Source organism: Eupeodes corollae, chromosome 1, assembly GCF_945859685.1.
Source record: "Eupeodes corollae chromosome 1, idEupCoro1.1, whole genome shotgun sequence".
NCBI lineage: Eukaryota > Metazoa > Arthropoda > Insecta > Diptera > Syrphidae > Eupeodes > Eupeodes corollae.
The window spans coordinates 176,773,669-176,784,651 of record NC_079147.1 but is presented as its reverse complement, the minus strand read 5'-3'; the positions used below and the strand labels follow the sequence as shown (position 1 = coordinate 176,784,651).

Genomic DNA, 10,983 nt, shown 5'->3' with positions numbered 1-10,983 from the left:
TCTTCGTTGACAAATGTATCAAATATTCGTAAATGGTAAAGAATTGTAATTTATATACGATTTATAAAAGTTTATTTTTAGTAGTTATAGCCTTCACTAGAATTGTTGTTTGAAAGCAATTGTACTGAGGGACGAAGGTTTATAGTGCAAGATAAAATAAACAGTATTACGAGATGCTTTAAACCCACTTGACACATTTTAAATTCATGAATTAAAATAAGCAAATTAAACTTAGTATTACTGCCTTTTGCAACCTCAGGATTTTCCTCCATTAGTTTCACAAGCCTTTCTATTTGTTTTCTTTTGCCAACTATTCTACTCCTAAATAAACAAAATATTATTAAGAAAAAGGAGAAATTTATTTAATGAAAACAACTTAGGTTAGGTTAGGTTGGAGTGGCTGTCCAGATGTCATTGACACACGTAGACCTCAAGGGTCCATTGTGATACCACTGATGAGGTAACTCATGGGAGAGTAATGAATTCAAACAAACCATTTTGTACTTTTAATAAAGTTAGAGACGTTTTGTGTCAATCGTTGCCAGTTCACTGGTGTTATCGAAGAAGGGATTACCGAGAAAGTTATTCCTTCTAATGGAGAGTGCTGGACATGTACACAGAAGGTGTTGGACTGTTTCCTCTTCCTCCTCGTCCATGCAGCTTCTACAGAAGTCATTTGTGTAGACCCCTAGCCTCAGAGCATGTCTTCCTATGAGGCAGTGTCCCGTTATTACTCCAATTGTAGAGCTTATACTTTGTCTGCTCAGTGATAACAAGCTTTTTGACCGTTTTAAGTCAATACTTGGCCATATTTGCTTGGTTGCTAGGCAGGTGGTACTTTGTGACCATCTAGCATTTGTTGTTTCTAGAGCATATTGCTTGAGAAGATATTTGCATGTACCGAGTGGTGTTCCTATGTTATGTTTTTGTATAACATAAGGCAGAAGTGTTCCCCGGAATGTCTCTGTGGCCCGGCACCCAAATGAGGTGAATGTTAAACTGTTCCGTCATCTCATTCAGAGATGATTGACAATCGTGGACTGTTCGAGAGTTTGTGGAGACAGACGCGAGAGATTTAAGAGCGGCTTGGCTGTCTGAGAAGATTCGTATATCCTTACAAGATATAACGTTTTCTTTGAGCCAGGATAGTGCTTCTTTAATTGCCATTACTTCTGCCTGGAATACACTACATTGATTGGGAAGTCTATAGGATAGACTGAGATTCAGTTGTTCTGAAAAGATACCACTTCCAACTCCGTGATCGGTCTTTGAACCGTCAGTATAGAAGTGTACCGCATCGTCTTCCAGGGGTCCCTCTTCTTCCCAGGAGGATCTTGAAGGGATGGACACATGGAATCTTTTACAAAATACCATTTTTGGGGTGGTATAGTCTAAGCGATCTGGGATAGATCTGAAATTGTCTAGAATAGTTGTATGTCCAGTATTGTTACTGGTCCATTGAGAGGTAGCTCTAAGCCTTACACATGAGTTGGCAGCCACCTTTTTAGAGAAGATGTCAAGTGGTGTTAGGTTTAAAAGCACTTCCAGTGCTGCGGTTGGTGTTGTGCGAAGTGCTCCTGTGATGCACATACCTGCTGACCGCTGGACTTTAATGAGCTTATTTAGATTTACCATCTTGTCCAGTGCGGTCCACCATACGACGGCTCCATAAATGAGTATCGGTCTGATTACCGAAGTGTATAGCCAGTGGGTTATTTTTGGGGAGAAGCCCAATTTTGATCCTATGGCCTTTTTACAAGTAAAAAGCGCTACAGTAGCCTTTTTGACTCTTTTATCAATATTTGCCTTCCAATTTAGTTTTTTGTCTAAAATGAGGCCCAAATATTTAGCTTGATCGGAAAAGCTTAATGGTATTCCTCTAATCTTGGGTGGGCTAATCTGAGGAATTTTATATCTTCACGAAAAGAGTATTAATTCTGTTTTGTGTAGGTTGTCGTCCAATCCACATTGCTTAGCCCATTTAGTTATAGCCTGTTTAGGGCATTTTGTAGGAGTTCCGAGAGAACTTGGGGGTGCTTTCCAGATACGGATATCGCAACGTCGTCAGCATAGGCAATCACCTTGAAACCCTCTGTTTTCAATGCTGTAAGTAAGTCGTTTACTACCATTTTCCATAAAAGAGGCGAAAGGACTCCACCTTGGGGAGTGCCTCGATTCACCGATCTGGTGGTAGTAAAACTTCTCATGTTAGAAATTATTGTCCTGCTTTTGAGCATGAGACTTATAAGATCTATGAGTGACTTCTCTAATTTCAGCTTATCCATTGCTGTTGTGATCGCCTGGTAACTCACGTTGTTGAAAGCTCCTTCAATATCTAGGAACGCTACCAGGTTATATTCTTTCTTTCTTTCTGTTCAATAGTACGTACCAGTGAGTGAAGTGCTGATTCTACTGATTTTCCCTTAGAGTAAGCATGTTGAGCTGTGGAAATGAGACATGGTTTTAAATTATGTCTGATACAAATTTCAATCAATCTTTCCAAGGTTTTAAGAAGGAAGGATGATAGGCTGATTGGTCGTAGATCTTTAGGGTTAACGTGTGAGGGTTTCCCTGCTTTGGGAATGAAGACTACTTTTGCCATTCCCCAGGCTTTGGGAATATATCTCAACCTTACACAGCTTGTCAGAATGATTTCCAATGGTGGAATAATCATGTCTGAGCATTTTTGTAGTTCGGCCGGAATGATTCCATCTGGTCCTGGAGATTTATATGGATCAAAGCTGTCTATGGCCCATTGCAGTTTTTCCCGCGTTATTAGATCAACTAAATCGCTTGTAGAAGCTTGAGACTCTGATGTTAAGTCGAAAGTGGAAAGTCGGTGTATAATAACAGATTAAGAGATTCTTCATCAGTGATAGTCCACGTGCCTGCTTCTGTCTTTAAAGCACTGGGTATTGTTGGACTTTTTAAGAGAATTTTCCTGAGTCTCGAGGCTTCTGAAGTATTTTCTATTTTACCACAAAAATTTCTCCAAGAACACCTCTTACTCTTTCTTAATTCTTTTTTATATTGCCTTAGAGCTTGTTTGTATAAGTCCCAGTCAGAAGGAGATTTAGTGTACTTAGATCTGTTGAAGAGTTTGCGACAGCTCTTTCTGAAAGGTTCTAGTTCTTTATGCCACCAATGAGGTTTCTTTTTACCCTTTAAAATGGTTACAGGGCATGAAGATCTCATTGATTCATTTAAGGCTTCGGTTAGATGATTTACAGAAAGGTCTAGTTCATCTTTACTGGAGGAGCTTTTAAGAAGGTTGTGATTAAGCAGTTGTACTAGTACCTCCCTATAACGCTCCCAGTTTGTATTCCGGTGATTTCGAAATCCCGTAGATGTATTTGCTACATCTTTGAGCTCAAACTGAATGTATTTGTGGTCAGAGAAGGAATTCTCTTTTGAGACATGCCAGTTTAAAATCATATTGTGGATCGAGTCAGAGGTAAGTGTAATATCAAGTACCTCTTTCCTATTTTTGGTTACAAAAGTGGGTTCATTACCAAGATTACTTATGGGTAGGTTAGTGCTTAGTAAATAATCAAATACGTACTCTCTTATTTATATCAGAGCTACCCCATACCGTGTGATGGGCGTTAGCGTCTGAACCAATTAGGAGACCAACTTTTTTCGATTGCGCGTCCGCAATTGCCTTCCTCAAGGTGTTTCCTGGAATTGGGCTGTCGTGGCCAAGGTAGGAGGATATGAGCCAGTAGGTGGCTTTATCCGTTGTTAGGACAGCGGTGTCCTTGTCGCTGTAATTGGGGAGTAAAAATATGTTTAAGTCATTTTTTACTAACATGCATGACCTTGGTTCACCTTTCTCCGATGCATACAATATATTATAGCCAGGAGTCCTGAGACCTCTGATGATGGAGTTTGAGACCCACGGCTCCTGTATTAACACGATGTCTTCCTTGTTCATATGCAGTCGGAGTATTAGGTCGTTCGTGGCCATGATGGCGTGATGGAGATTAATCTGTACTAATCGCAGCATTGCTACTATTAATCAGATCAACCTCCACCACTGTTTTGTCGGCGTTTTCCTCGTCTGAGGAGGACCTAAGCAGGTCTTCCTCACTCCGAGTGATGCCTAAGATGGCGTCTCCATGTCGGAGTTACTGTCGACTGTAGTTTTAGCCTCCACGTCGGATGGCTTATTTGGGGCTGTGGATGTCGATGGTTCCACTTTTGGTGTTGCATCGACTTCCATTTTCGTTGCCAATGAAGCGCTTCCCTCCACTGAAGAGGCTTCAGTGCGTGTTTAGTGTATCTTCATCTTTTTTGTATATGCGGATCATGATTTCATCAAAACCATACCTAATCACGCCTTTGGTCGCGGCCAGTGAAGCCAGTGATTTCCTATTGATCAGCATGAGAGCCGATCTATAGTGACCCACTGTCTCCTTCTCAACCTTTGGTACTTTCCAGTCGTGAGTAGGCAGGTCCGGATTACATGTTTTGATCAGTTTCATGATCATGTCTGGACAGTTGTGAAGAGCCGGGACCATTATACGTGCTCTTGGCCGGCAAGGAATATTCTCCCTTGCAACAACCTCGAGCTTGGCACCCGGCCAGACTTCTGATGATGACAGATAAAAATCTGAAACTGAGGTGAGCCTTGACCTCTGCCCAATGATCATGAGAGATGTTACCATCCACATGACTTCTGTCAATGACCGCGGCAATGATCTTACCTTTGAGCGCGCCGCTGAATGAAAGATCTTTGTTGACGGCTGTTGTGCTGTTGGAAAGCACCTTCTGCCTTTTTGGTTCGGGCTTGTCACCCTCGAAAGACCTATCTTGCTTTGACGTTGAGTCACCGCAGGTCGGTTTAGCTTTTTTGCTAAGAAAGCCACTAGCCCACTCGAGTTTACGCGTTTGCTCTGGGGTTCTTTCCGTCGCCGGTATGACACCGACTGCGGCTAGAATCCTTTCGGCATTGCGTTGGTCTCGATTGGCCTGTGACTTCTTGGACTTCTTTTTGGCCGGCCCAGAGCTATGTCCGTGTGTCACAGATGTGGGTCCACCTCCAGATTTAATCGCTACCGATACCAATCCGGGTGTGCCCTCACCCTTCGAGTCAATTCCACATGTCGCAGATTTTGTCTCTCCGGATGGGGTGTCTCTTCTTGGGGTCGCTTGCGACGTCCTAGCAGAAGCGGGGAAGAGGTGGGGTGTGGAATTTCCGCCATTGGGACTGCCGAGCGTCACAGCTGTTCCACTGACGGGTAATTCCTTCAAGTATATGTTGCGGCTAGTAGAGGGAGAAGGACTCTCGCCACTAGTAGCAACCACAAGGTTGACAACACGTTCACACACCTGATTTGGCTCGACATCCTCTTCAGGTGATGTGACCGCATTGGCAGCCTTGGTGCGATTTTTTTGTTTTAGGATAGTTTTGCTTGTTTGTTTATTTTTAATTTTTTTCATTTTATTCCCACGAGTAAAGCGGAAAGACAGTCAGCCCCGGCAGAGCCGCTTGCCGGGTTAAGGCAGAAATATGACGGACCTTGCTACAGCATCCGAAAGAGCTCGTTAACGGCTGGTTTATCCCCCAGCCTTTCATTCTTCGGCACGGTTTTCGTACTAGTACGCTCACACCACCACTGAAATTAGGAACCTCTAAACTATGATTAAATTGGGTTTCCGAACGTTGCACTATTGAGGAGTTACAACAATTCATCGATCCAACTCAACCTTAGCTAATCACCATCCTGCCAAAAACGCACAGGACTACTGTGGTGATAATTCCCGCCTGGCACCAACTTGGAAGGTTTGAATGAGGATTTTGCCGGGCAAAAAAAAAAAAAAAAAATCTCCCGTACTATCAAGCCAAGTCAACTTATGTCAAAATGACAATTGATCATTTTTTTTTCATTCAACTGAAAGCTGAACTTTATTACCTTATGATTTATTTATTTCATGCACAATTCCATTTAATGTTTTGTGTAGAAGGGTTCCTTATCAAATAAGGAAAGAATATTTCTTTACAATACAAAATACAAATCGTTTTGGACTTGTAGCTTGTCTGTTATTGGTTGTGTGTTGGCACCCAAATAAGTTTAATCCGGCCAAGCGAATGAATGTTTTACAATGGGAAGGAATACCGCAGTATTAATACGATGATTGTTAGTAAAAACAACAAATTACTAATTGTAAATGTGAATACTAAATTTAAGTGTTTAATACACTTACATTTCCAGCGGTTTTAAACATTCGGTTTTGTTTTGAATTTCATTTCGTGATGAGTCTTCTTATTTTTTTAAATTTTACTTTAATCAATTTTCTTAATATTTTTTTTGTTTTACTTCTTGCTCAAGTTTTACTTATCGATTTATATGTATGTCCTATTTCCTAAGATATCTGAAAGATATCAACATATCAGAAGTATGCAATAAAATTTGATTGGGTATGAAGCGATTCAGAATGCCAAATATCAGTGTCGTAAAATTTCTTTCGTTTTTGAAAAACGAACGTTCGCTTTCGTTTCGTTTATTACAGAATCTGGCCCCTGTCATCTTTTTTTTAATCAAAAAGGACAGTGGTTAAGAACATAGAAGAAAACAAACTTCTGATTAAGTAAAATTGATTAAACGAGATTCCGATAAGGAATATCTGGAATTTATAGAGATCCTTAGTTTCGAAATTAAAATTAAAAGACATTTTTTTGCATTATTGTGATTTATTTTCTTTCGATTGTTATTGGTATTTGATTTTAAAACATTTCATGTAAATTTTCGTGTATATTTTGCAAATTTTATTGTTTTTGTGGTATTTATCTATTTGTTTTTATTTAAAATCTTTATTTATAATCATTTCTTACAAGATTTAGAAAAAAACGTGATTTTTATGCGCTATTTTAGATCGCAACAATTTTATATTATTCTGTGCTTCAAATTGCATTAAATTTGTATTTATTTATGAATTTTTAATTCAGCAAAGTGTAAAATGTAATTAATATTTTGTATCAGCTTTATTGTAATTCCACTATAGCGAGCGATTGTATTTTTGTTTGTTTATTATAAAGTCGATTTGCGTTTTCTAATGCTTCCGATTTTGTATGTTTTTTAAAATTTACTTTCACTTTTTTTTTGTCTAATAACTTAATTTCTTAATATCTAAATTATTTTATTTCATATTTTGTTAATTTATATTTAATTGTTATTTATATATATTTTATTAATTTACTGTTTTTTTTTTTTTTTTTATAGGATGTTCCTTATGAAATCCTCTGTCAATACATTTATATTTCATTATATTATAATAATATGTTACATTACAAAAATTTTGAACAAAAAAAAGGTGAATCACATTCAATTAAAAAAAAATATTTATAAAATATAAAATTACAATTACGCAAAAATAAAAAAAAACATTAAACTAAGGAATATAATTTTTCGTTTTTTTCTACACATACATACATACATACATATATTTGAATTTTAACCTTCTTCCAAGGATATTATATAGAAACAAAGTACATTTATAATATTTAATAAAAAAAGATTAAAAATAAAAAGATAAAACAAACAATGAGGATATATCGTTGGAAACAAATACATAATTATAAAGTTTTAACAAAGTTTATATAAAGAAGGTAGAATGTGTGTGTGTATGTTTTGGGTCCATCAAGGAGCATCACTGGCCGCAACAAAAATAGGATTCAATATTTAATTAATTTAAACAAAGAAGAAAGGACTACAATTAAATAAAAATACAAAATAAAAGTTAAAAACAAAAATCAACGATATCTTATCCTAGGTTAACATATACATATAAAATACATATTTAGCCCCAAGTAAATATTTATTAGGGTTGCTTTATGAGATTTTTTCGTCATCTTTTTTTTTATTTTTGTTTAAAACAGTTTTTTTTTTTAAATTTGATTGTTAATTCTATTTGTTTTTTTTTTTTCTTAAATAACACCAGATACAGCTTTTTCATAGGGTGTCCCGAGAGTATCCCTTCGTCGAGGTAATGTTCCGCTGGCGGTTAAAGGTGCCGATTCAGGACATCCTAGACTCATAAGCAGCTCAACTAAGGCGGTTGTTTCCTCAACGCTGTAGTGTGGTGTTGGAATTCCATTTCCACTTCCACCATTCGATATCGCCGCTGAGGAGGAATTAGTGGAGGATGTTGAGGATGTGGTGCTGGTATTGCTAGAATTTGTTTGAGCTGCTTTAAGGGATTTGGCCGTGGCTAGAGATTGGGCAGCACGTGCATAAGCTAAGCAGGTACGTCCTTCGTGATCGGTGTGTTTGATGTTGGCATGATTCTGCAAAAAAAGGAATATAAAATGTTATTTTCTGTGGAATTCTTAAGGAAGTTTGGGGAAAATGTTGCAAGAAGATCACACACCGGACGCCATTTTATTGAGGATAATTAATTGTTTTTCTTTAATTCTTAAAAGACTGAATAAAAAGAGTAACATATTTAAAATTAAGAGATTAATTTTAATTTTGTATACAAATTTTTCTGTTATCAAGGATTTGGGCAGTTTTAAAAATTAACACTTTTTTAAAACTAAAACCATCGCGTTCAAAAATGGCGCCCAACGTAGCTCCCTTTTTGCTTCTTTTTAAACTTACCCATATCAGTAATTGAGCAATAGCCAAGTTTCCAATAGCACAAGCAAGCAACAGAGGCGTTCGAACATCCCTTGGACTAACAGTTGAGTTAGTGACTTCATTGGTTGCATTAGCAAGTATTAGAATTATTGATTTCATATCAGATCTACAAAGATAAAAACAAGTAAGTTAATTTTATAGTCCTACAAGAGAAGGTAATGTCTTAGTTCTTACCTTATCACTGCTTCGATAAGCTGCTGTCCAGCTGTGGCATTCGTATTTTGATTGCACATGGGTAGAAAATCTTTAGCCTCGTATTTGTTTCGAATCCATGATTCTTTTTCTTCCCGGCTTGAATTTGGTCGTGGTTTGGGTCTGTTTCGAGTGCAGGCTTCCCATACTGAATTAGCTAGACTATTTCCAATAGCTAACATTACACTTAGATGACCAGCACTATTAAAAGAGAACAAAAAAGTTAATATACTTTGTTCGAGGTTCGAAGAAAGGAAAACAAAAAAACTTACGGCCAATCATCTAAATCCAAAGATCGAACTTTAGAAATGTGAGATCCGAGATTCCTGTGAATGCCAGAGCACTCTATACACATTAGAACTCCCAAATTAAGACTAGCCCATTCAGGATCTGTAATGATTCAAACAAAAAAAGTATCGATAGAATTTTAATTCCAAAGAAACACATTTTTTTAAAACTTACTTGGCGCATCACAATCTACACAATGCCCATTGCCTGGAACCCGCGTCCTTATCGATGACATACTCGCCATTTCACTTGACGTCGCTGGCTTCATCTTGCTCGATTCAATGCCCTGCAGGGATTTGAATATTTCCTGTTCAATTGCAGCAACCCAATCGTCACGCTCCTCACTATTGGCCGCCTCAAAGTGCCACTGTTTACTGTCCAACGACACAATATAGAACTCATATCCATCCGAATCATCGACTTCTTGATTTTTCACTCCACTGCTCTTCATTCTTCGATGACGTTTCTTCACATTCGGGGTCTGGGCATCCAACTTATTAGCACCAACTAACATCTGTTGGTTGCATGTATCACTTGCAATGAAAGTCTGTGAATTGCTATTGCTCATGGCGATTCCTTCGTCGCCAGAAGTTTGTTGGGAGGAATTTGACTTTCCAGGCTCCCACAAAGTGTCGAAGGCAGTCAGAAGACCCTTCTCTGAAAGCTTTTTGTTGTCCTTGACAATCGATAGACAACCGATTCCTTCGCTGAGACCATTTTGGTTTGATTTGCCATTTGAAAGCATTGATGATGTGAGAGCACTGTTGGTTATGATTGACTTTGATCCACGAGGTTTTTGTCCCGGGACCTTGACGGTAACATATTGCAAAGGAATTTCTTTCCCATGGACATCGTCCATGTAGTCGTGAAGAGATGGATGGTAAGTTAGTCGACCGTCATCACACAGAGTCACATACTTCTTCTTCCATTCCTTGTTGAGTGATTTGCTGGACCGCTTGTACAGATAGCCCTGCTTCAGAGGTATTGACCTGCCACTACCAAGTTCGCCGTTCTTAGACTTATCCTCACCCTTTTTCGACGAGGGGATAAAAAGATTTGATCGTCGTCGGGACTTGCGACTTGTTGTTGGTGTCGATGTTGGAGTTGGCAGATCCTTACCACCACCACCCCCACTGCTATTATCCTTCCCCGAATCTTTACTCTGCGGAACCAGCGATAGGGGAGCCAGATTCTCGGCAGAAGGAATCGCCGAATGATGCACTGTCACCGCTCCGGGTTGAAATTTTGTTGTCACATTATTATTTTCATTCGTTACAGTGACAAAATGTTGCTGCTGTGAATGTGACTGATGATGGGATTGCTGCGACGGATGACCCGAGATGGCGGCCCATTTTTGTTGTTGTTGTTGTTCGTTATGCACAAAATCGGCACTCATCCGCATAGGGATGTGATGACTTGAGGTTGATAGCACATGATGCCGATGAGGCAACGTTGCACCTGATGATTGAACAACGGATGGGGTTGAGGCAGAAAAGCCATTTGCCGCTACTGCAGCATTGGAATGATGAAAACTAGCTATGCCAAGACGGGTTCCTTGTGGAGTGGTTGGTCGAGAGTTGACTGGCGGTACACAGGTGGTGATTCTTTGTTGGAGAATCTTTTGACAAGCTGTAAGCATATAAAAACAAATTTAACATTGAACTAGGTAAATTAGAAAAAGATGTCGTCGTGTAAAATTGAAGTGTTAAAAGAAAATAAATCTGCATTGTCAAGTCAGTTCGTTTGAAAATCTAAGGATCAATCAACTAACTTTTTTGTTTTTTTAATTAATTCCGAACTACATTTTTGAAATTAGAAAATGCATTAAGCCACTGAAATCAGTTTATTTCAATTGGTTTCAATG

The 10,983-nt window shown here is 38.5% G+C and overlaps 1 protein-coding gene across 3 annotated transcripts in view; it reads right to left on the bottom strand.

The window, feature by feature from the left end:
- Positions 1 to 6,674: 6,674 nt before the first annotated feature.
- Positions 6,675 to 10,983, bottom strand: part of LOC129940317 (centaurin-gamma-1A) — a 455,674-nt gene continuing 451,365 nt past the window's right edge. For all 3 annotated transcript variants that reach the window (XM_056048621.1, XM_056048623.1, XM_056048622.1), the window contains exons 5-9: positions 9,294 to 10,748; positions 9,104 to 9,221; positions 8,814 to 9,032; positions 8,601 to 8,745; positions 6,675 to 8,287 (exon numbers count right to left, since the gene is read on the bottom strand). In XM_056048621.1, coding sequence (XP_055904596.1) covers positions 7,928 to 8,287; positions 8,601 to 8,745; positions 8,814 to 9,032; positions 9,104 to 9,221; positions 9,294 to 10,748 — 2,297 coding nt within the window. In that variant the 3' untranslated portion in view covers positions 6,675 to 7,927. The remainder of the gene's footprint in view (positions 8,288 to 8,600; positions 8,746 to 8,813; positions 9,033 to 9,103; positions 9,222 to 9,293; positions 10,749 to 10,983) is intronic.